The 27,045-nt window shown below is 40.2% G+C and overlaps 1 protein-coding gene across 3 annotated transcripts in view; it reads right to left on the reverse strand.

Moving 5' to 3' along the window:
• USH2A (usherin) overlaps positions 1 to 27,045 on the reverse strand; it is a 389,400-nt gene that overhangs the window by 21,807 nt on the left and 340,548 nt on the right. For all 3 annotated transcript variants that reach the window (XM_075412995.1, XM_075412994.1, XM_075412996.1), the window contains 3 exons: positions 9,188 to 9,415; positions 6,843 to 8,359; positions 5,521 to 5,842 (listed from right to left, as the gene is read on the reverse strand). In XM_075412995.1, coding sequence (XP_075269110.1) covers positions 5,521 to 5,842; positions 6,843 to 8,359; positions 9,188 to 9,415 — 2,067 coding nt within the window. The remainder of the gene's footprint in view (positions 1 to 5,520; positions 5,843 to 6,842; positions 8,360 to 9,187; positions 9,416 to 27,045) is intronic.

A 27,045-nucleotide genomic window follows, 5' to 3' on the forward strand; every position in this document is an offset into this window, starting at 1 on the left:
TTCTGCACTTCATGGAGTGGGTCCTTCCTTAATCTTCACGACTTTGCATCCACTTTTTTCTCTTCATCTCTCCAAAGTCAGAATATGATTTGTTTTCTCTTTGAGAATCCAAGATCGAGGAACCAACAGATGTTTCCACAAGTATATCTAAGGGTATTTCCTAGACCCTTCACATGACTGCAGTAACTGGAGTGTGAGAAGCACGCTTCACAAGCAAGAGGGATGCTGTGCTTCCCACAGTGGTTGGAGGCAGATATCTTAGCACTGCAGACCCTGTCTTGGTGCACCAGATAGTTCTCCTGGAGAATAATCCTCTGCAGGGAGCCATAAAACTTTCCAAAAAGGGACAATCCTACTTCTCTGTCTTTTACATTTTCCGTGCCTGACAAATGGAAAAAACGATGTGTCCTAAACCAGGAAGACATTAAGCCATTAATCTAAAGAATCATAGAATCGTAGAGTCATAGAATCATAGGTTGGAAAAGACCTCTAAGATCATCAAGTCCAACCGTCAACCCAACACCACCATGCCTACTAAACCACATCCCAAAGTGCCACATCTATACATTTTTTTGAACACCTCCAGGGATGGGGACTCAACCACCTCCCTGGGCAGCCTGTTCCAATGCCTGACCACTCTTTCAGTAAAGAAATTTTTCCTGATACCTAATCTAAACCTCCCCTGATGCAACTTGTGGCCATTGCCTCTCATCCTATCGCTAGTTAGTTGGGAAAAGAGACCAACACCTGCCTCACTACAACCTCCTTTCAGGTAGTAGTAGAGAGCAGTAAAGTTCGTCCTCAGCCTCCACGTCTCTAGACGAAACAGCCCCAGCTCCCTCAGCCACTCCTTATAAGACTTGTTCCCTAGACTCCTCACCAGCCTTGTTGCCCTTCTCTGGACAAGCAGTTTTAAGTACACAATTAAGCACAACTGTGTAGAACTGACATTACACTTGCATGGAAATCACATCATACCCTGACAGCTCTGCTTTGCAGAATAGCACCAAATGCCACAAGTCTTTGTTCAAAAGGACCTTCCCTTAGCTGACAAAACCAGCTCTGACTCTATAGGTTGCGTTATGGTAACATTGCACGCCATCCTCAATAATTCCTGAAGAGGGTCTACACACTCTGCTTCAGAAATATTCCAGGAATCAAAAGATTACTCTTGCAAACGCATTAGGCCTTATCAGTTATAATGGCTATTTAAGTAATTTTTTTTTTTTCAGGAGATCATTCAATTGCATCTGTTTAATACAGCTGAGGATCTCAGGCAGCATTCCAGCAAATACCTAAAAGGCCAGATGCGCTAGAAAGTGCAAATATCTATATGTACAAATAGACCAATAGCGGGAATTTTAAAGATCTAAGTAATGATTTCTGAGTACGGGACAGCAGGCACCTTAATGCCTCTTAAAAACCCACTGAAGCCTAGCAGGGGTTAATATGCTTATGCAGATCTGGCCCTTAAAGAATAAAAGTGTTTCCTTGAACTGTAGTGACCTAAGCATTTAGGGGGCATAGTCCCTTTGACAAGAATGAGCTTCTAAAGCCACTTCATCATTTCTGAAAGTGCAACTTTTGCACCTAGTCTTACAAGCCTAAATATTCAGCTGAAATTTCCAGGAAAATAAAACCCACCTCAAACCAAAAACCAAACTCCGAACTCCTGATCCAAAGAAGCTGTCAGGGTTCATTGAACTAAATCTCAATACCTCCAGAAATGCTGGAGAGAGTCCCATCACAGCACTTTGATTTTATCTGCATTCTGCTGGAGGAAATTCAGTTGCATTTAAAGTTTTATGTCCAGCAAACAAGCCTCAAATGCAGAGACAGCAGAATCAATATCCAGTTTAAGTGAAATATAAATCTGGGTTTCATCAGCATAATAGCAAAAGCCAAGCCCTATACTTATGAATAACTTGTCTCACAGGCAAGATATAAATTGTCAACAATGGAGAGGCTCAGAACAGATCCCAGAGGACTGCTGCAAGTGACATAAGCAGAAGACAAACACGAGCATGCAGAAATCTTTCATGGTGAAATAAATGGCCACCAGTGAAAAAAAACAAAAATGATTTAGTGTCCCAGTCAACAGCTCAGCCCGGTTATAGAGTAGAACCGAGATACAAAGCAAAGTCTTGAATGCAGCACGTTAAACCACAGGAATCTGGTTGGGATGCTTTCTTTGTTATCTGCTACTGACAGATCATTAAAAACTTTGGCTTGAGAAAGTCTCTGTGGTATCAGCTTCCCAAGAAAAAGCTTCTGACTGAGAAAACTGAAAGTCGGGGCAATTGAAAATATCCCCCAGCCAAGGTCTACAACTTCCAACTTGGGAAATTTTTTTTCCATCTAAGAAAGATTCCTAACAAATAAGTAGGGCTTGGGTCTGCTACAATGCTTGCTATCTACTCAGCTCCATCTGCACTTGAGTTCGCATTCTTCATAGATACTGTCCAAAGTAGCAAAGAGATCTGGTCTAACAATAGTTCTGCTATAAGGAAACTACAGTCAAGGGAGAGCAGACTTCACATTGTTGTGTCCAACAGATGGGCCCTACACATGCATTAAAGGAAAGAAATGGAAATCTTGATATCTGTACATAGTGGGACGTAAAACACAAACAGTTCATTCTAAAGCGTGCTGTTTCCAGGAAAAGTTTAACAGCTCTTGTCACAAGAGAAGTGACAACTAGAAAATATACCCTCATATATTTAAAGTGCAATAAATCTTCAGGCTTTATCATTTTTGCTTTGGAAAGTATTATTGTAGCATCTCCTGTACTGCTACATTCAAGAAGATGTCAGTAACTGAAGGAAATCAAGTAACATGGACCTGCAATAAGCAATAAGAAGCAGTCAGCTCACAGATGCTCATCATTTCCTTCAGCACAAAGCTAACAGACACACTTTTCACACTGGCTGTTACCTTACAGACTTGCTGCCAATCCAGAAACATCTAAAGGAAAAAAAAGAGGTTTGTGATTGTCAAGCAGAGAAGAAAGGCTTTGTGAATACTGCAGAGACTACATTTTTCTAGTAGCATCCTAGGCTCTCTTTTCAATAGTTTTATAACTGCCCCTTCAGTATCCTTTTCTTACCCAGATTAGAGCTGCTGGAACTGATTTATGAAGAAAACCACTGCACTCCTCCCTCCAGGCCCCAAGACTCTGGCAGTAATGGAGCAAGGGACAAAAGTTGGAACAAGCGACTTAGATGCAAAGAAAAGTAAGAGATATGTAGTCAGAAATTGGAACTTGGTGCCCACACAGGTTGTACAGTCTCCATCCTTGGAGATGCAAGGATGGAGAACTTGACTCAAAACTCAGCTGGACACAGTCCTGAGCAGCCTGCTCTATCTGGACCTTCTTCAAGTAGGGAGTGAGGCTAGATGCCTTCTGGATGTCCCTTCCAACCTACATTACTCTGTGAGTCTATGACACGTACATATAGCAGCTGGATAGACCAATGTGATAAAGCAACTTTTTAGATTTAATCCCTCATGTTTTCTGGCTACCAAAAAGAACGCAACAATAGCAGTGGAGCAGAGCTACCGAAGAACCTGATCTGCACAGTGCACTCTCATCTAACCTGAGGATGATACCAAACTGGAGGGGACAAGTTGATACATTGAAGGGTGGGTCTGCCATTCAGAAGGGTCTAGAGGAATGGGTCACCAGGAGCTTTACAAATTTTAGCAAGACTAAACAGCTAGGGAGCACCTCTGCTGGAAAGGACCTAGAAGTCTTAGTAGGTAGAAAGCTGAACATGAGCCAGCAGTGTAATCTGGCAGCAAAGATGTCAGCATCTTGGCTGTTTAACAGGAGCATAGCCAGACAATTAAAGGAAGTGATTACATGCTTTTACTTAGCATTTGTTCCGTTTTGGCCCCTGAATACAAGAAAGATATTGATAAATTGGAGCAAGTTCAGTGGAGGGCCGCCAGGTTCATCAGGAGGTTGGAGAACTTGGCCTATGAGGAGAAGCTGTGAGACTGGGGCTTGTACAACCTGGAGAAGAGATGGCTTTGGAGAGACTTGATTGCAGTCCTCCAGCACCTACTAGCTAACAAGAAGGTGAGTCCAGGTTCCTCACAATGGTATGTGGTGAGAAGGGACAAGAGAAACCAAGTACAAGTTCAAGCAAAAGAGGTTCAGACTGAAAGTAACAAAAAATCTTTTCCACAATGAAGACAGTCAAGCAGTGGAGCAGACTGCCCTGAGAGGTTATACAGTCTCCCTCCCGGGAGATTTTCAAGATGCAACTGGATAAAGCCCTGTGCAACCTCATCTGACCTCTTAACTGACCCTGCTTTGAGCAGGAAGTTGGACCGCATGGCCTCCTGAGATCCCTTCCAACCTGAGTTATCTTGTGATCCTATAGAGCAAATGAGCAGGTAGAAGAAAGATTGCCACCACCTTGCAAGAGCTTAAGAGGTGGAATGCATCATGTTTCATATATGTCAAAACAAATCCATGCTTGAACAATTTTTTTAATTTTATTTTTTTAGGAAAAAGGTTTTAAAGACTTTCGAGCATTGCCAAAATTGTCTTCAAGATATATCACGTGTACAAATATTGCGTACAGAATAAGTAGTGAGGCTTACTGGTATCCTGTTTGGTGGCAAATAAGCATGTCTATTCATAGACAAAATCATATTCAAAAATCAACCTCATTCTGCTACGATATTATATCGACTTACTTTTAGAAACAACAAATGCAAGGCTGTTTTGTTGGTGAGGGTCTAAACTCCACTAACATATAAAAACTTGGGAAAGATTTCAGATGTTTATAAACAGCAAAGTCCTTAGTTCATAAGCTGAAATCAAGGAAAGCCCTACATTTTCAGTAGTACTGTATGATAACAAAATGATGCTAAAACGTGTAACTTTGACATAGAAAACAATTACAAGTGAAAGCATGGCAGAATTGGTGTCCTTGCTTTATCTTAGCCTCATAAAAAAAACAATAGTAAAAATATCCATGTGCATGAGAAGTAACACCAACCATCAACAGCAAATTCACTTTTGAACCACCCACGAAAACTGCTTGTGATTCTAACATCTAATTTAAACAGAAAACAACCCCAGTCCCTCTCGATGTAAACTCCTTTAACATCATAAAGTAAAAATTAATTCATAATAGATTGAGAGAGGGTGGAAAAAGAAAGAAAAACTAATGAAATGAAGCTACCTTTTAAGAACTAGAATTGCACACTACTCCCATAACATTAGAGACTTGCAAAAGCTCTAGAGGGTACACAAACATTTAATGTACAAGAAACACAGGCACTTATGATTAAGCTAAAGTAAAAAGACTGCCAAATGAATGTATTGCTTGTGCAAAATTATTTTCAGCTTCTCAACTATTTAAAATACATTAACAATAATCATTCAAGTATCACAATATTATTGACATTAGAAATGAGATGTGTGTGTTCATTGTAAGTGTAAAGTAAGGTTCTCAAAGTGTACTGAAACCATAGGCAGAGCTACTAAATGGTTTCAATTCTCACCTGATATTCATATTCTGTGTAAGGCAGCAACTTGTCATCTTTGAAAGAGGTTGAAGAACCATTGTAGACAAGTGCAAGGTCTAAATTTATGTGGGATTGAGTCGTTCGCCTTCTGTAAAGTTCATAGTACAAAATCTTCCCATTTGGCTGCTGTGGGCCAGTCCACAGGACAGAAGTTGTTGACTGGAAGCCCGCGGCTGTTGTCTGTATTTCTATGAGAGGGGCAGGCTGCATGGCTGGGGGCGACTCCAATGTCTGTACCGATGCCCACTCGCTGGAGGCACAACCCAGCTCTGTGCAAGCTTGAAGCTGTACTTCATACCTTTGGGAATACAAATCAGGAACAAAGTGATTAGAACACTGCAAATACAAATATAGACTGCAGGAGATCTGGGGATTTCTTAATTTCTCTTAGTCTTTGGCATTTTAAAGAAGAACGCAGTTTGTAGAAACACACAGGTTATATGCTGTGCCTTGTGTAGCAAAAAGGGAGAACTCTGTCTTCTGGCTTTTCATTTTTTAGTTTTTTTTCAGAGCAGAGTTAACATCTGCAGGAGTCAAGTGATCAAAAGTGTTTTGATTTTGATGATATGAATCAAAATGATTATTCATTGTAGGAGATGATTTGGATATCATTTGAGAGCTATAGATCTTCACTCTATTACTATTCTCTCTTTGGATTTAGATTAGTTTATGTAAACAGTAGACAGACTTACGAACCATGTAACACACACAAATTATGCCTACACAAATATATAACGAAAGGTCAGGTAAATAATCAAGAATTAGTGGGGAAGATATTACTTCAGTATCGTGTGCTCCTTCTGCAGTGAAGTCTGGTACCCTCTCTTCAGTTTTAGCTTTCACTTAAACACAAGTTGCTTGTTTTCACCTCAAGGGTGTGAGCATGTTCCTGGTGTGACTCCATTAATCACAGCTCAGCTACACTGTCAATGGGCTAGCTAACAGGTCTTTGGTCTCCCCATCCTGAACTTTGCCAGCTAAAGCCCTGTTTATTCTTGAATGCAGACATCTTGCGAAAGATGCACAAGTAGAAGGTTGCAGGCTTTGGAGTCTATAGCAGAGTGCTGAATTACCCCTCATATTAATTGCAACCTAAGTCAACCCTATGCACTTGATCAAGATGATATATAGCTGATGTTACCATAAATTAAAAAAAAAACTGGTTTTATCATGTGCTGTTTAGGAAACAGAACGCCAGGGGTCTGGTTACCTGTTCAAGCAAGATGGTTGAGCTGTCTTGCCAGCCCACTGAACCACCTTGCAGCATTTATTCAACAAATGAGCTTTTCCAGACTCACCTACTGTAGGGCTGTAGCTCTGCCACTATGTATGACCGTCTCGGAAAGGAAACATGAGATGCATCAAAGTCAATAGTTTTCTTTCCTGTTTCAGCAGGCTTGTGGATCGAGATTGTGTAATTTCTAATGTCACCATTTACTCTGATAGGAGGATCCCAGGCCACCAAAATCTCCTTCGAGGACCACGCCTGCAACCTAGGAGGCAACATCCCAGACGGAGCAGAGGGGTTGGTTTTTATCTGAGATGAGGGGCTGGTCACACTGCCTTGACTGTTATTTGCCGTGACAGTGTAGCTGTACTCCATGCCTGCCATTAGGGTGAAATCAAGATACCGCGTTTCCAGACCTGAGTAAACAAGTACACCATCCCTCCTTAGCTCGTAGCTTGTGATTTTACCATTGGGGCTAGCTGGAAGTTTCCATGTGATTTCAATTGACTCCGAGCCCATGACAAGCAGCCTGGGAGCTTCCATATTTAATGGTGGAGCCTCCATGGTTGTCACTGACTGGGATATGCTAGATGTGCAGCCCCCCGCAGTACAGGCAACCAATGCAAAATCATACTGCGTGTAAGGCTGTAGATTAGAAAACAACATTTGCAAACTTCTGCCAGGATAATACTCTTCATCATTTAATTTCAATATGTACTTGGTGATATCTCCATTTTGTATTTGGGGAGGTGCCCAAGATGCATTAATTTGAGTGGCGCTGACAGCCTGCAGAGATGGTGGATCCACTAAGGCAGGAGCTGCTTCCAGCGTCTGTATCACAGCTGGTTCACTGGTAGAGCAGCCTCCCATCGTGCAGGCAACTATCGCATAACTGTACATTGAATAGGGCAGTAAGTCTTCATCCGTGTAGTTGAAAGTAGCAGCATCGAAGCTGAAAGGGTAGAGAACATCGTTCTTTAGCAGCCTGTATGACTGGAGAATACCATTGGGCTGTGCTGGGGGGGCCCATGAGATGAGCACTTTGCGGGGGTAAACTGAAGCCAAGGATAACCTGGGGGCAGCGAGACCTTTCGGGGCAGTTTGACTAGTCCGCACCACTGTCCAGGAGCTGTCAGCATAGCCTGCTGCATTCCAGGTGCGTATTTTATATTCATACCTTGCCCATGGCTGTAAACCTTTATCATTATATACGAACGTATTACTTTCAGTGTTATATTCTGTGAAAACAATTTTCTCATCTTCTGTTGTTGCTCTGTACCCTGCAGCATTTTCTTTTGCGCATCTGTGAATAACTTCATAGCGAATTATTTTTCCATTTGGATTAATTGGCTGCAACCAGCTCAGTTCAACGTTGGTAGCATTGACTGCCTGGATCAGAGGTGCCATCTGAGACACTGGGGAGGCTTCGTCTGTTCGGACCGGCTGGGGCGGAGAATGAGTGCAGCCTGCCGCGTTGCAAGCCTCCAGTACAAGGGTGTAGAGAGTGTACGGCTCAAGGCGTCTGAAGAGGAACTGGCGAGATAAACCACTGTACTCCAGGTTGTCATCGCTGAAAATATTGTAGGTCTGATGAATAAAGAAAGAAAGGAAAAGAAGAAAAAGGCAGGGAGGGAAGAAAGGGCAGAAGTCAGGATAAAAGGAAAAAAAAAAAAGTATAAATCAGCAATTTTTGTCAATAACCAGTAGATGAGACACTTTCAGTCTTTGCAACAAGGACTATTAAACAATGATTCAGAAACTTAATTCCTTACTAGTAACAATCAGCAGACAAACAGATCATTGATGCAAAAGGAATGTTTTGATCCAATGTTCATGATTTTTTCATTTTGGATGCAGTAATACATCACTTAGTGACAGTTTTCATTACATTTGTTTGTTATCAAGTTTCACTGTGAGGCTCTTATGGGCTAGCACAAAGCTTCTCGCAGACTCAATCTAGAGAAAATCACTTCAGAAAAAACCTCCAAATAAACCCCTCTAGTTGCAGGTAAAGGGTTACACTCTGTTGAAACCATTGAGCTAAAAGAAGTTCCAAATTTCAGAACAACATTCTGTCAGACCCAAGTTTTCTAGAAACACATTTTGGTGATGTCTAATGTATGCCAAGTAAGATTATCAGCTTTCATGCATAGCTTTCTATAAATTATATGAACAGTTTGATTCACTGTAAATGAACATCTGCAGTCATGGGTTAGCATAGGAATGTTAATACTCATTTTAACACAAGCACAAGCAGGGAGCTCTCACAGAGTGCCTTGTGCTTACATAGGACTTCCGTCTTATTTTAAGGTATAATGCATTTGGTTGAGTCCTTTTCAGCAAAAATGTTTTAATTTGATATGCAGCATTTCCCTTCTCTTTTTTGATCAAGTGAAGTGTCAAGATGAAGATTACCTTAATCACGCCATTGGGTTGGGAGGGCTCTGACCATTTTAGCAGCAGAGCCCTGCCATTTTCTTTCTTTTCCACAGTGAAGTTGCTCAGGCCACTGGGTGAAGCTTCCAATGTGCGCACAGATGTCCAGGGGCTTGAAACCTGCCCGGCATTGTTTACAGCTATGACATGAATATGATATGTTGTGAAAGGTTTCAATCCAAATAAATGAGCCTGATGCTTTGTTCCCTGAAGCAAGAATACAGATGTTTGAGTTAGTTAAAAAAGTAATCAGCATCTGTGGTTTATGTCACTTGGAAAACGAGGTCTCAGTTCTGGGTCACTTCTGACTGCTTTGTGGAATACCCCATCTGGTAACCAGAATTTTTTGGTGGGTTTCCATAGTGAACATCAAAAAGAAACTCTTAGGCTTTAAGAAACTGTCTATCATCATGATAGAGCCTTTGGAGTCGACTCCTGAGGAGACCTGCTCAGTCCGAATCTCAGCTAGCAAACAACTTACAGTTTGTTCAGCATGTGTCTGAGCTTTTCTCACTGAGGATGAGAGTGCCTGGTACTGGGCAGGATTCAAGCACATGTAAAAACCTGTGGTCTACGAGTGATGCCTGCCTCTACAGAATCCTTACACATCTTGTGTGTGGACGTGACATTTGATAGGCACACTGTCCTGTCCTAGCTACTTAGAGCATTGTAATCTGGATAGACAACAGTGCTTCCAAGGGCACAGTTTCATCTCCTTATTGAAAATAAACCCCTTAAAAGGAGGGGTGGGGTAGTGGGCGGAAGGTGGGAGAAAGAGAGAGAGGGAGGGAAGGAATTAACTGGTTTCTATAGTCTGGCTTTGTAAAGATGTCACTTAAGGTAAATCCACAAGGTAAGATGATCGAGAGGCAACCCGCTGCCTCACAAGAGCCATCCCTGTTTCTCCAGGTTGGAGAAGCAGCCAGACTGCTGATGGGCACACAGGCAAGTGGGCTAGACACTCCCTGGGCACTGGACCCTCGCCTCACACTGGTGGAGAGTGGTGAGGAGGAGCACGGCGGTCTGTGAATCCCACCGGGCTCTGCCAGGGCTGGAAGGGCTGGGGCTGACCAGCCACCACGCCAGACCACAGCCCGGCACAGGCGCATGCGGGTGGGTGCAGACCGAGGGGCATCAGCCATGGTCGGAAGGGGCCACTGGCATCACAGTCATGGCTTCATCCAGGTTAACCCAGACAACATCTGACACAGCTCTGAAACCGCTCGGATAGGAGGCAAAGCGAGCCTCGGCACAAAGTCAGCTCTAGGAGGGAAGGCCATACAGCCATAGTATTATTTTGAACAGCTACGAAAGATATTGTGGCTAACAAAGAGCACGATTCAGTAGGAGACTGGTCAGATTTGTCTCATCAGAGGAGTGAGGAAGAAAGCAGCTCAGTTGATTACCGACATATTTAATCTCATTTTTAGTTGTGTTTTTGCATTAATTATATAGATCTCAAGAAGGGGAGTGCAGGAATTGAGTTTCCCTCATGTGGCAGAAACAGCTGAAGTCAATTTCCCTGTTTCAGTAAGTCATATTAAGTTGTTAAATGCTAACACTTCCAATCCTTTAATATTTAAACATTTGTTAAGCTATCAGACTCAGAAACAAATTTTAAAGAAATATTAATTTCTTTTTTTAAATATTAAAAGTTAGATCATAAATATTTAAATAGTTATTTCCTCACAACAATGAGTTAGTCTTTTAGATAAATATAGCACAGCATTTGAATGACCATTATGAATATTAAATCTGAAGATGCCACAAGTACAGATTATAAACATACTTTTCTGATAAATGATTCCTTTTTCTGTTAAACAGGGCAAACACTAGCAAGATTAATAATGCAAAAAAGTATAATTCTTTGTTAGGAATTCCCAGTCATCACTGCCAAAAAAGCATAAGCTCAAATGCAAATAGCAATCACCTCAAACAGATTATATATAAAAAAGCTCTGGCTGCTGTGGGATATTTAGAGATATCTTTTGTCATAAGAAACATGGAAAGCATGTGGGCTATAAAGCCAAAACATATGTATATTGTCAATAGCAGCACCTGTTCAATTACAGTTTATTTCAGTATGGAGAATTTAGTTCAGCCCCTAGATGGCAATACTATCAAACACTTTTTGTAGCATGAGTACTTAATGATTAACAACGTGCGTTCAGTCATTCAACATACTCAAGGCAGCCATTAAAAAAATAACAAAACTGATTTCATTATAGATTCTTTTAATAAACATTTATGGCTTAGATCCTTGAAAGTGGAAGCGTTCAAGCTGCCATAGTCAAAAAACCTATACAGTCGAATGTAAAATTATGAACTGCAGGTTAAAGAACAGAGCTGAAATTGAAGTTCATGCTTAGCATAAAAATCTGGCATCAGAAATTATGTTGGCACAAAACATGATTAAAATTAGCTTTACAATTGGATGCAGTCTGTATTAATAGTTTTTATGAGGACAGTTATCTATTAGGTTTTCAAAACAGAACTTTTAAAAGCCTAAAATTTACATTTCATGGATCGGGGGTGGGGATGGGAGGAAGGGAGCACATGACATTAAATTACTGTCCCTGAACTGCTACACAAAGGGTCTCCAAAGGTACAAACACATTATTACATATAGAAAATAATGGCTCTGCTTTCTAATCAGCTGCATTATCAGGGTGGGCTTTCGTGACAGCAATGCTACAAAACACTTGATTTCTTTTTTGAACAGAAAACCGGCATATTTTTCATCACCCTCTACCATTTTCCCACTAAACCCCAAGATTTAATTATTTACAATCCTCACCACACTTTGAAATGAAACAAGGATGGAGGGATTTCCTTGCCTGCAGTTCATCGGGTTCTCTGGAGACTGCTAAACTGTTCCTTCCAGGGATGACTTTTATCCCTGGCTCCTACAGATACTTCTTGAAGAGCAAACGGTTTACATGTATTTTTGTTTTGTTTGGTTTTGAAGTAAGCTCAGGGGACATATTCCCAGAATACGGAGCCACGCTTTCTCCCCCTGCACTACTGCCATTGCCATTTGTGAATCTGCTCGGCTCAAAGGCTGATGCTGAAAAGAGGATGGATGGCAGTCTCAGTGATTTGTTTTAAGAATTACTTGATGTCCTCCCATGACATTTTCAGCCTAGAAATATTGTCCTGCTGGAATGGTCAAATATAAATAGCAAAATACACCTTACAAAGGACAGCACTGTACCTTTGGCTTCAGTGGACAACGACACAGCCTTAAACAGGCGCAGGACCAAAACCATTGCCTGGAATATTCTCCCAGTCTTTGTCTGCAAAGCCATGAACTCATATATCCCATGTTTACACACTGCTAACAGTCCAGATTTCATTCACCATTAAAAGCAAATCAACAAAATAAAATTTTAATGTGAACATTAAGATGTTCATAGACTGACTGACTGTGAAATCCGATGGGCTACAAGCCCACACCCTCCTTTCTCTGTCTCCTACTGCAAAGCATTCTCACTCATTCAGTCACTAAATTAAGAATAATCCAGCAAACACTGAAGTGTGTGCATTCTCACATTTCTCCTATAAGGCCCATCCTTTCAATGTAAACACTACAGAAACGGACACCTGAGGCAAGCCGTGATGAGCCACCGTGACCCGATCCCCACACCGCAGCCCAGAGCCCAGCCTCGGAGACGGCCCTCGCTTTCGGCAGCCCCGTCCCCTTCCCTTGTGTGGCACCAGCAGCTGCTCCAGGCAGGACTGCACCTTTGGTTGTTTCGCGCAAAACGCTTCACACGCTGCCAGTGGCAGCACAAGCTGTTAACAGCCACAGATACACTCCTTGGCTAATTCCACTCTTCTAACCTGTAAATTAGGATAAAAGTTATTTAAAACAAAACCTTGTTTTAACACATTTTTCAAAACATAAAATGAGCGAACATGAATCATGAATAATGTATTTGTCAAGATTTGCCTCAGATTGCTTTTTTTGTTTGTTTATTTTTTAATTCTTGAGCACAGAAGTCACTTAAAGTCTAGCAACAAATTAGCATAGTCTTTCATGCTGTTCAAAGGCAGCGGCATCCATAATGCAAGGTGCCTGCCTTCCTCTACCTCTCGGTCCTCCTCCTGGGCATGGGCAAGGCTGCGCAGCCTTCAAGGGTCTGATGATTTTACACTGCCTACTGTGATTGCTTTTGACTACTTGAAGTGCCCCTAAGGTGGCAACAGGGTCAAGAGGTCTTTGTAGGTTGAAAATGATCAAAAATTAGCATTGATCTGTAGCTGTCAATAATACTCTGCACGGGTGGACTCGCTGCACAAATGTTTAAACTGCATACAACTACACAACCTAGTCATCTTTGAATCTATCGATCTGATGAAGCAGCACTTTCCAGTGGTGTCACTCTGGGCTTTTCCTCTTTTTTCAAGGCAGGCCAGCTTACCAAGTTGCCCAGGTCTCAGGGCACGAGTTCAAAACGTGACAGATACATCAGAAGATCTCCAAACCGCTGGAGAGCTGCCCAACAGGCAGCTTGAGTATCTCTCCCTTCTTCAGGGGTAATTATCAAAACTCATCAAACCATCACCAGTCATGTTAAGGTTAGGCTCTTATTTCTTCTCTCCCTCTATCGTCTCTTCCTACAGTAAGCCCTGTTTGGCAGGTATCTTCAATACCTGATTAAAAAGCTAGCTCATTCTTTCTGTGAGTCTCTAACTAAACTCCATGGCATCAGACACTACCACACTGCTAATGGTAGTAGTGGTACAGGGATCCAAACCTGTTCCTTCATAATCCCCAGACATAAATGATGGAAAGGTAGTTCAGGATGACATTCCTTCATCTACAGAGGCAGAGACACTGAAATCTCCCTGGACAAGGGAGGAGAAAGCTATGGTCTCCTGGCAGTCAGAACATTAATCTGACCATCCTCCAATGCCAATTTTCAAATTCTCTGTCAAGAAAGTCAAACAGATTCTTCCACAAGTGACAGAAGTGACGGGGAATCTGTGATTCTGTGAATGCTTGGGGTTTTACTAAGGTAGTTTATCCTCACCTTTGTTGTTATCGTCTTATCCAGTTCTACATCTAATCCAGACTCTTTGACATTTTCTGCAAAGCACTGGAAGTGCTTCCACCCTGACTCTGATGTCCACTCTTATTTCCCAGCCTACTTCTTAGCCCCTGCCTTCACTCTAAAAATTGCACTGCGTTCATATTCACATGCAATCCCTAACTTGTCCTTTGGGTTGCCTTCCTTCTCAGGCTTATATCATGCACACTGTGTCTTCTTCATATAAAAAATCTACTCTATTCCTAAAGCCTTATGCTCAAATTCATAAGGATATAATTTACAGATACACAAGTAATCTGTGAATTCCTTCCTGTAGCAGTGTGGACTGTAATATAAATTATTCCCATGGTAATACTGAAAAATCTCAAAGGTTAGGCAAACAGAAACCAAAGTGTTATTCATTTTACCAGACATTATCTTGCCTAGAGGTGTCCAGAATTTCCATTCTTACCAGAAATTGATGTTGCACTATTTATTTTCCTTTCAATTTGTGTAAAAAAAATTTTAGATTTTTCATTTTTTAAAAATTTTAAATTTATATCTTAAAATTTTACATTTAACAACTTTGCATTTCATTTTAGAATCTTAAAATTGCCTTTGAACACATATTTTTCATTTTAAATTGTTGTTATATTATTTGATATTACCCAACAGGCCTTCAATAGCAGTAACATGTACCACATTGGTGATAATTATTATGGTATATATAAAAAAAGCATTATGAAAGAAAACTAAATAAATATTTACATAAATCTTTTAAGTGTGTAAAATCAGACATTTCCTTATTAAATCTAAAATAATTTTGAAACATTTTTTGCCTAGGAAATATTCTTCCAAATCGTCTTTGGTTGAGATGAAAAGGCACTCTTCCTTTCCCAGCCCTGAGGTGGATTGACGCAGTCTTTTCTTTTACAGTGGCTAGGAAATGACATTCAGGAATTCATTATATTTAAGCTTGCTTTTTTATAAATAAATTTAGGAAAATTTATCTTAAAAATAATTGGAATAGATTCAAATTACAATTAAAGCACATAAAATGGCTTCTTTATTAAAACATAAGCTTTGATTACATGATCATAACATATTCTTTCCTTGAGATTCCTGGCAAACTTAATGCTTTTTGTTTTCAACTTTAAGAATGTTCTTGTAATTTATTTTTAAAACATATGGTAGTTTTGCCATCAACATTAGAGAACACTAGTCCCCTATCCTGTGTGACTCCATGTTCCCCTCCTTTCCTAACAGTACTATGCCAGCAGCCTTTGTAAATAAAAAACCTAATTTGCACACCCTGTTTCACTCAGCACATAACTGAACCATTTCCTATGTGAATAGACCTACACAGGCTTGCAGACTATACCAGGGAGAAACCTTTAGAAACATCAGCAATCGAAGTTTAAAATGTTCTGAAAACAACAAGAATTATTACTTGATATAGAAATATTACATTGCAATTCTTCTTCCTGCTTTCTGGCAGAGCATGTAAGGAACTGGGAACTCCATGCAGCTGATTCGGTCTAGTGGAGTTGATGCCTATTTTCACCATAGGCAGTTCTCGTTCCTGGCACACCTGGGGACCTGCTGCAGTCTCACCAAGCATCTGAATCCCCAGCTTTGTACTTCAAAGCAAAGCACCACAAAGAAAACTAGGATGCATTACACATTAAAATGAAATCAAGCACATATAGCAAGCCGCATTCTGACACTTTGTTGGCCTTTGGATAGCAGTACGCTAAATGTTGCACTTTTGCTGGTAAAACCTTAAAAAAAACTTGTTTGGGTGAAGTCAACACTTCAGTGGCCTTCTCCATGCTATTTCAGTAAGATCCTCTCCTCTCCTCTCCTCTCCTCTCCTCTCCTCTCCTCTCCTCTCCTCTCCTCTCCTCTCCTCTCCTCTCCTCTCCTCTCCTCTCCTCTCCTCTCCTCTCCTCTCCTCTCCTCTCCTCTCCTCTCCTCTCCTCTCCTCTCCTCTCCTCTCCTCTCCTCTCCTCTCCCTTTCTTCTTCTTCTCCTCCTCTTTTATTTTCTCTTTTCTTTCATAATTATTTATTTATAATTCATCAAACATCACTGAGTGCCACCTTCTCAAAAATGTATTTGCATCTATATTTGTCTAATTTGTACTAAGAAATATTGAAATCCGAAAAGAGATTTTTCTGCATGACTAAATAAATCAAATAAACCAAAATATCAATGACATGACATTCCACTATAGACACCATCTAGAGGACGATGTCAACATGTTTTCCTAACATTAATATTTTATGTCTTACAACACTCACAAGACTCACTGTATAATAAACCATAGTTTTGCACCTTCTTCCTCCCCCCCCTCCCCCATTTTTCCACTTTAAGCCATGTTTATTATTTCTCATCATGAGAAAATGATGAAAGAGGAAAGAAGAAGCTCTTTTTATAAACTAGATACCTGACGGGACTGTTTTCCCCAAACTTTGGTTTTGGTCTGTTCAAATCTGCCATCCTTACTTAACCTGAATGATACTTTTTACTTTCAATAATCATTTTGGATATGAAGAACTAGACTAAGTTTCTCTTCAAAATAAGACAGGCAGAATCTGAAGCAAAAATTTAAATACTATTCATTTGAGATACAATAAAGCATGAGACAAAATATTTAAACCCCACTGCAAAACAACGAAGTGTCACCCTTCGTAAAATGCACATGTATTTTGGGTTCTGGTCTTCAGCCGAGAGGGCCATGCTTTGCGGAAAGCTGTTGGGAGTGAGAGAGGATAGCGCAGATACATCAGTGAAGACTTCATGGTATATGAAATCAGCATCATATTAAAGCAATGTTGAACCTTGTAGGATTGAGCTGGGAAGTTTCTGTGATGTTCCAAACATCACACATTGACTAAACTGGAATCTGCATAAACTCATTGAGGCATTGCAGAACTTGCAATTTGTTGAGTCTACCTTGATCACAAGAAGAATGGGAATGATTCTTTGAGTGGATTGAAGCTTGTCTTCAGGGAAGGTAAAAAGCTAGGAAAGGCAAGCACACAAACGCTGGCTAGATTTTCTATCTCTACATTTACAACCAGTGAACTCATAGAGCTGAACTCCACAAATAGGTTTAAAGCAAGCACCACACATAGTGCTCCTGCTGAGCAGCAAATTTCCATTCACTATTCATTAATATTTAGGAGTGGTGTTCCTCTCATGGATTTGTTCTATGTTGTCTGTAGGCATGGCACGAGAAAGAAAAACCACTGTTGCTGTAAAACAGCAGATAGAGCCTAAGGGCTCAAACCTGCAAATGGTAGGGTGTACATCCATTAATATGGAGCATTAGGGGGTTAATATTATATTTTTCCTAATGCCATAAACCGTATTTTCCATTTGATATATTGGCTGATGGCCAGAATGAAGTTAGATGCTTTTGTCAGGACAAACAAAATCTGGACTGCCACATCAGTGCAGTCCGTCTCTTCTAGTAGTCTCAAATCTCTTTTTTCCTAGCCATTTCCAGAACAGCAAGTGTTTTGCAGAAGGACTTCTATAATTTTTAGCCAACCATGGATGTTTTTGTTATCCATAAAAATGGATAATTTATGTACCCGAACTTCTCAACTTGAGGTTCTTGTGGCAATCAGTTTTGCCTTGTTGTAGAAAGAATATGCCCTTGTCATTATCAAATGTTTTGCCTTTTGGTTTCATTTGAAATTTTGCTTTTCAAGAATTCACACTGCTCCTCAATGACATTTGTGACTACATATATCTATGCCATAAGCTGCCTTCTTCATCTCCTTTCAAATTACGTCATACATGATAAGTAGCTCTGAACACTTTAAAGCTTCTCCTATCTGATCATAAAATGACCCAGACACAGTACCTGAAGATTTCTATTTTCTGTAGAATTTGAAAAAGACAGTTTGGCTATGTTTTCAGTGTATGGAAAACAGACGGGGGAAACACCTTCTTCTTCTCCTATAAAAGCAATTATTTTCAATTTTTGCCTTTGCACAGCTCAACAGCCATAATGGGGGAAAGGAAATGTAGAGAGAAAAAAAGTGTGAAAAAAATCTTTAAGAGGACTGTACAAGGACAATCTGAATCTTAACATAGATTGCAGGTGAACTCCCACATCAGTTTCCTTGAAAATGCCACTGAATGTCAGTTGTGCTCCATAAAATTAAGACTTTGCAGTTATATATGACTTTTCATCGTAGGATCTCACATCATGTTACAAACATTAATTAATTAAGTCTCAGGCTATCGCCCTATGCTACTGTGTGCAGTTTTAGGAAACTATCATTGTCTTAGATCCTATTTTACACAGGTACAATAGATGTGTCATATTATTGTTAAATGCAAGCTTATTTTATTCCCTTTCCTCAGTCATTCTGAGTCCTTGTCTCTCATCCAACACATGCAAAAAAGAGCAATTCTAACTGCTGTTAAGTAGAGGAAGATAACACAGCCTCAAGGCAATTCACAGCTCTAAATCCCTGCTTTCTGCCAACACAATGGAAAATAAAAGCAACATTTTAAAGGAGACTAAAAGGTTTTTACTTCCTATTGTTTTATTCTTTTTTCTCTGCTCTATACTGAACAGCCCTAGCTTTTCATTCAGACTTTGCATGCTATGTATGTAATCACTTCTGAGATATTTTAAAAGGTAAGCAAAAACAATTTACTTGGAGCTACATTATAAAAGCTAAAGTTTAGTCTGAAGATGTGATTGAACTCAAGATTTCACCTTTAAAATGAATGGGGTATTTTTAAAAATGATGGGCCAAAAACTATACAGACCCATACCTCTTGAAAGTCTTTCCTTCACCAGGTTTTTCATTCCTTCCCTTGATGCTTTACACTTCCTACATGAAAATACCTGCTCTCCAAATAGAGACAGGCTGAAAGTAAATGAAAGTGTGCAGGTAGTGGTTTGGAAAAGGTGCAGTCCAATTATGCCAGTCCATGCCAGGAAAAAGAGACTTGCTCTGCACCTCTTTGTACAGAGCAGTCACTCTTAGCAGAAGGCCAGCAGCACACTGCTATGCAAGTAGGGATGCCCTCTCTGTCTTCTGTGGCTGGAGGAAAGTTCAGCCTATCTTCTGAATATTAGCAGGGGATATTGATTAGACATACATTTAGGTGTACACTTTGGAGGCATATTCCTCAGCAAAGCACAGCTTCCTATCAAAATACTGACAGGTTCAGCAGAGATCTGACACCTTCCTTCCATAACTTGTGCGGTGTTCTACCAAGTTTGGAGTAGGGGATTGCTGCAGAAAATTCCTGCCCCTGCTGGTCCCATAAGATAGTGGAAAGCCTCAACAAATAGCCTGAAAAGCCCCTGTATCACATGATGGCAATACGAACAAAAAATTTTGTTTTCTCATTGCAGCTACTATGGACTGCACTGTTGATGAAAATAATGAGGTCCAGTAAAGACGAAGTTATATATTGTCATGTCCCTCAGCAGCTGTGTCTCGCCATATGAAAGCTCAGAATCAACTACACAACAAGAAGAGAGTTCAAAAGAAGACATGAAGAAAAAGTGGTTATAGATTTCGGTGGATTCCGGGAGAGAAACTGCTTGCAGGTTTAATGTCTTGAAACCAAGTGATGCCAGTGTATAGATGAACTTCCTGATCCTCCCAGGATCAATATGGCTACAGTCCCCTCTAGCTTCAGCCTCTTAAGTCACAAAATTGGGAAGAAACTCACCTTGACTCAACATATGAAGCAGCGTCTGCAGACTGCCTGTTCCCATTTTTTATGCTGTCAGACCAACACTAAATTAGTATACATACACACAAAAGCAGACAGACAAATCTGCTACAGTGTGAAGAGGAAAAGCAGCTAGCTAGCATCACTTTTAAATGTTAATGCATAAATCAACTGGAATTTTTAGTATGTCTTTTCATATGGTTACACATTCATTAATGCTTTCTAGTGTGGCTTGGTCTTCTCAGTGCAAAGCTTCTGCCAAAACAGCAGAAACTCTGAGCTGCTAGTGATTTGCACTAGCAAGATGCCAGTAGTTAGGGAAGAGACGAAAGATGTAAATACTGAAATGTTACTTGAAAATAGAAGCATAACAAGTTTAGTTCAGATTCTGTGTTTTCCTTGGGTATTTAAGTTATTTGGGGAATTAAAATAGATCACCAAGTCAACAGGTACATAGTTAAGCTTAATACCAAACAAATCGTGCTGGTTTCAGAATTGAAAAATATCTTTACAGCACATTACTGACTCCAGCATATTAACTTGTAAATCCACTAGTTTCACCGTCTCATCTATTGATTAGCTGGACGTATGCATGTTATAAATGAGCAATCCATAAAGAAATTACTACAGTTTAGTCATTTGGGGCCAGACTTATAAATGTATTCAAGTGCTCAAAGATGAAGATAGGCACTATGGGAAATAGTCAAAGCTCTGACATTCAGACACAAAACTTGCACAGCTAGTGCCCTCAGTTACTCTCTGTACTCCATGTAGAGGAAGGGAGGTTCCTCCAAAAGGAAAGTCAGATGTTTATGTTGAACTTCTGTTCTGAATAGCCTTTCAGAGGAGCCTCACTCTCAATACAGATTAGACAGACTAAACTACATTGGCTATCTAAAGTAAATTTTTGGGAGACACAGCCGTGAGTTTTGTTTAAATTCACTTAAGATTCAAAGAGCCAAGAAGCCAGTGACAACGTTTTCATTCGGCACACAGGAACAGCCCAGAGAGGTGAGCGCTTGCTTTCTTCTTAAGGTAAAGCAGAAAGCTACTGATAGCTTCAGAAGTTAAACTGCAGCTGTTTCAAAGCACTTCAAAATCAATGGAAGCTTCCGTTTGCCTTTTCAAGGATCCTGAATCCGGGTCTCAGTAACTAGAAGAACAAAACTAAATTGTATATGTAGATGGCATTCAACCAGAACAGGAACTGGGTTAGTTAATCCTTAGTATTGAAGTAAACATCCCTGACTCCTAATTTCCATGCATAGGTTAACATGTTGGCAATGAACTTCAGTCTGAGATGATGTCACTCAAGTCAGTGTGGCTTAAAATTTCCATTAACACCCTCAAACCAAATATTGTTACAGGGGTTTGTTAACAAAGTAATTGAAAGTGTTGTGATGCTTCCAGGCAGGACCAGAAAGATGAAAAAGTGTGGTACCCTAAAGAGCTGTTGCAAATTTTTGTCTTACAAATGTCCTGTTTTAAAAGCCACATGTTCTCAGCTCTATTTTTCCTCAAAGGGGGCACTCTATTTGACATCAAAGCAACTGGACCTCTAACTATTGTGTTACCTGGTGGAAAAGGTGATGTTTTTCTTCTCATTTGCTCTCAGGGTCTCTATTCAGTCTTTTTAGGCCAGGACTTTCCAGTAACATTAACCACAGCACTTAAATATGTCACTATCTTAAGCTACAATATATCATAAATCTCATGATCTATTGGTACATCATGGGTCTAGCATTTCTAGCACAGACTAGCATTAGAGAAAATCTAAATTATCATCTGTCTTGAACCCCTGAAGAGAAAACAATAAAAAATAATTTTATGATGCTATAATGACAAGAATAATACTTCACTTCATCTGGGAAAAGATGTCTTCCAGACTTCTCATTAATTCTTTTTTAAAGCCTGTTGAAATATAAGAGTTCTGCAAAGTTTCATTCATTTTGTTTGTGCGGAGTAAAGTTTTCTTTATATGAAAAACACAGAAAATTTATCACTGCAAGGAGTCCACTTCCCTCACTCTCTTGCTATATTAATTCTGTATTTGCAATTCTGATTTTGTGGGACAACTGTAAACTTAGTGCCTTTGTTGCAGCCAGTAGAGTAGCATCTCCACACTGCATGGAGGATTTGGCTCAGGCTAGGAACTCTGCGCTGGATGGGAAACAAGAGTAGGTGCATTCAAACCTGCAGCAGACAGACTTGGAAAAATACTTGGAGCAAAATTCAGGAGCAAGGTGAGTAATGATTTGTGATATGCCCCAGTAGGTTAAATAGATACTGGGACCTCTGTTCATCTTCCTGTTGTGAATATACGACTTCCCAGAGTCATTCTGGCACACAGACAACAGACCCTCCAGGTGTCTCATTCAGATGGACCATATCCCAGCAGTGACATCGTCTCTATGTTAGGGTGGTGCAGGCACAGAAATGTTTAGAAGTCACATGTGCTACATAAAGAAGGAAGGTGGAGCAGCCATGGATTAGCTTAAAAAAGATATCCTACAGCTGCAAAGTCCAAGAGCTTAGGGGAGGCTACTGTGCTGCAGGTCCAGCTGCTGCTCTTGCACCAGTCATAGGTTGCCTTAAGTGGACATGTAAGTGTTTGTTTGTCTCCTAAGGCTTTGCCTGCGTAACTACACAGCCTCAAGTAATTTAAGACCTTTAAATGACATCGCCTGACTGAAGCAGAGTCCTGGCTGTTGTAAGGACTGCAGGACCCACAGAATATCTGGAAGTAGAAACATGCTCCTAACAGAAATTTGAAAAAGACAGAAGTTATTTTCTACTAGACCCTCAGAATGGAATTAATTCCTGCTCCCTACATCACTCATCATAGTCTCTAAATGTGCTCTGAGAAAGGAAGGCTTGTGAAGAGAAAAGAAGGGAGGAAGAAACAGTTTCCACAGCTTTGGTGGACGGAGTAAAGCAGTCTGCCGTTGCCAGAGGTATAACAGATGATCTTTAATGCCCTAAAGGTTGTAACATGGCACCTGCTAATAAGGTGAGAAAAAATTCTCTGAATCTGGTAGCAACTTTGGCAGGGGTTCTTCCAGCAAGACCTCCACTTCATGGGTAGAAACCTTCTCTCCATGTTCATAGTTTTTCTTGGTACTCATAAAGCATGAGCATATCCTTTCCAAAACTTCCAGCCTATCTGTTGCTGGTGGAGGAACATCTGTACCAATCTCTCTCTCTTTAAAGGCTGAAGAGATATTATTTGATGAATGCGAAAGAAACAGACTTTAAAATCCAATAGAGTTTTCACAGTTAAACAATAAAATCCATCCACTATGGATGCATGTGAGCAGAGTACAATACACTTAGATGTTCCAGATACCATTTGCCATGCATTTCTGTAACTTTGGTCAGATAAAAATTTCAAGGTGCTGAGGGAAATACTCGTAGTTTGTGACGCAATAAACATATAAATTGGACTTTGTTCCCTCCTAATACAGATTATAGATATGTAAACTACCCCTAAGCACTGTGCATAGGAAGTTTTCAGACTACCATCCTCACAAAAGACTACTACCTTCTGCCTTCAGTTTCTTTGGAAAGAAACCAATCAGCTAAGCATGAATTACTTCTGTTTTAGTGCTTTCATTTGTGATGGTATTGGCACTGAGAAGCAGGAAGGACAGATATAAAGACTGTTTTGAACTTAATTGAATCTGATTAACTGTCTGGTTTTGGCTCAATTTAAATTTGTCAAGAGTAAAAGTCCCCTGTCTTCTTTTCCTTGTTCCACGCACAAATGAGATCTTCACACGATTCAGAAACTGGGCTAGGTTTGAAGACAAATGCAAGAGCTGCCTGTCTGCTCATTCACCAGCCAGTCAAGCCAGTCAGCTAACTCGCAATCCCCCTTCTTCCATTTGTCTGTTCGACATTGCTCAGTTGTGTTTTCAACATTGTCAGAACACATTTCAACCAGCATGAAGATCCAGCAGGACCTGGGTGCCCTTGCAAGGGTGTGGAAGTTTCTGCCTTCAGAGATGCACGGCAGGGGAGGCAGTAGCTCCACCTGCTCAGCAGACCCAGAGCAATGCAGCCGAAGGGAGGGAGTGGTGGCACCAGTGGGCAGCAGGACCCTTTGGTCTCCAGCAGCCCCTTCTACAAAACTGGTACAGACCGCTCCAAGTGCACCTCCCCTGCACCACTGATACGCGACCAGTCAGGCAGATGCCAAGCTGCTAACATGACTGTGCTAGGTTATTTTACCAAAAGGCCTAGCATATATGAACTATTAACATCTGAACATGGTTTAAAGTAGAAGTGGTCAAACTCAATATTCCAAACAGCATTTATTATAAACTTATGTGATTTTTCCTCTTTGTATGGTTATCTCAGGTCTCTTTCTTTACAAATTGAATATTTGGATGAGGTTTTTTAAAATTAAATCTCATTGACTAATTATTCACTTTATTTATTTACAATTTAACCTACCCATTGTATGATGAATCGTCACAATCAGTCAGTAATGCATATGCTGACTGGATAACTACTTTCATTTTGGTTTTAATAACAAATAAATTACAGCTATCTTTTAATAAACAAATTTTAGGGTTGCTAATGCTGTTCATAAAATTCACAGAGTTTTCGAGCTCTGAAATCATTTTAATACTCTGCAATTCTCCGAACAGTCTGAAAAACAACAGAAAGTCCCATCATGATCCAAAAGAATAAAAACAATGCTTCAGTTCAATAAGAGTCACATTTTGGTTTCCTTTTTCATACCCAGTTAATTACAGTATAATGTGATAGTAAATTTATACCCCTACATTGTCACCTGTTCAATATGCAACGGAATATTCAGTATTTTTTTTCTGTTTTTAAATCTCCATCAAAGCCTGTGTGAGAACTGGAATAAATAAGCAGCCACATTTTCCCATACTGGAAAAGTTCCAGAAGAGAAAGGGCTCTTGACATTACAGAGCTAAAGGAGTTTTCAAGACACTTTCTATTTCCATACTTGTTCTTTTGTATGCTAGGTTGCCTGCCATTATGTTTATGTAATTCTGACAGTGTTCTTAATGACACACTAACAGATTGTAAAACACGCTGCTGGCATTTACTTGTTTTTTATATTTTTAAAACAATGTCCTTCATGTAACAGTAGTTAAGCGCGGCAGAAGGACATCATTAGAGCCATGGTTAAACTGTAATTTACACCATTAGGAAGGCAGGAGCAATTTTTATTGCCTGGCAATTTTCTTGCTGAAATATTTGGACCATATGGCTCAATTTGTGTAATAACCTTAATTTCAGCACCCTTCAGGTCTGCCTCCATCTCCTACGGAATGGTAAAATGCGGTTTAGCAGAAAAGGCAACTGTCTATACTTAGAGAGTTGAGATTAATAACATGTCACGTCCTGTTTTTGGTGAAGGAATTCGAACAGCAGCCAGATGGTATCTCTACAAATAACTGTCAGGGGTCTTGATCTAATCAATACAATGTATTAATACATCTCCCTTCGCTGCTTCTCGAGGGGCTAGCGTGCAACATCTGGAAAGATTGGGGGGACCGCCAAGTAGAAAGCTGATCCTTTTCAGAATCAAACTGAGCCCAATTAGTTTTTCATGTATACTTGATAACTGTTTCATAATGAGCTATGCGTCTTGACGGAGTTAGGGTTGGCGGCATGAGCGGCTTGTGCTTCGTATCCCCATTCAGTCCACTTACAGAAACCAACCCATTAATCAAACTATCTGGCATAAAACTGAAATCTCAGCTCAGCAAGAGATCAATAACCATCCTTAAAAAAAAAAAAGAAGCAACAACAAAGACCCCACCACAGAACAAGGCTTTTGTGGGCAAAAGTATCCAGGCATGACATTTCTAACTACTTTAACAAAAACCAAAACTCAGAACCATCCTTACCTGACAGGCACCTATAACATAGAATTTAATATTAGCTTCCTGTCAAAAAGTAACATTTAAGTCCATTAAAAATATACTGCCATTCTGCTTTCTAGATACAGAGGCCATCTGGCCCCTATTCACCATAATTGCTATTATAGTCTCAAAAATAATATTTATATAGTGCTGTAAATTAACAGACAGACACCCATTCGCAGTCCCAAAGAGCTTTCTGTTGATACACTCATGTTTTAGCACTGTGCAGGAATTAGGGTCTCACCCCCTTAAAAAAGAGTGTGGCAAGATTAGACATGCATTCCAGTGCTTTTTGTAAAGTCTGAAAGGAGGAAAAAGAGAGGTCACTTGGCAGGCAGAAAATGGGAAACTACAACAAGCATAGGAGAGACAAGCTTGAATGAGGCTGTGAAGCTGAGTGATGGGAATAGATTCAAAAGGGAGCAGTAAAGAGAAAGGACAGGAGGTCAGCTGAGAATACGAAACTTATCTTGCGTAGGACACCCAACGGCTGTTTGATGAGAATGACTTTGGTGACTGTAGACCTGGATTAGATTCAAATGGAGTCCCCAGCGGTACAAGGCTCTATATCATATTACCAATTCCCACGAGTCATATGGTTTGCTCCTGCTTTTTTTTAAAAAGAGGCCCTGTTTCTGAAAATTATACACTGCTTATTAAAAATTCCTATAAAATATAAGCATATGGCATAACACTTCTCAGCCAATTTGAATACAAGACCTTATCCGTGGAGGGGAGTGTGGCAGGGGGATGGGATGGGGGTGGGGGTGGGGAATGGCCTTTCTAATTATCAGCTGAAAAATTCCTGTGTCTGTAGCTGTTGGGCATGTCCCTGGGGATTTTAGGAAGCTGCCCTATGACTTTACCAACAAAGAGAGTTATCTTGGAGTTGCCTGATATATCCACTTCAGAATGTTGGCTAAATGTGAATTAAAATCTAGTCAAATTCAATAAAGCATTTTTAAACAGATATGTAATTTGAAAAACAGCTGTACATATTACCCAGCAAATTTCTGCCTCCTTCTCCTCCATTTTTATTCCCTATTTATACATCAAAAAGCATCTGTAGCTTACCAAAATCTTGTTTTTAAAACAGATTTAGTGCAGTCATACACAGCATGGTACAAAGGGAAAAATGTCCCTCATATTACATCCTCCTATCAAATTATTCTTAATATGGT

This window comes from Opisthocomus hoazin, chromosome 2 (assembly GCF_030867145.1).
Source record: "Opisthocomus hoazin isolate bOpiHoa1 chromosome 2, bOpiHoa1.hap1, whole genome shotgun sequence".
NCBI lineage: Eukaryota > Metazoa > Chordata > Aves > Opisthocomiformes > Opisthocomidae > Opisthocomus > Opisthocomus hoazin.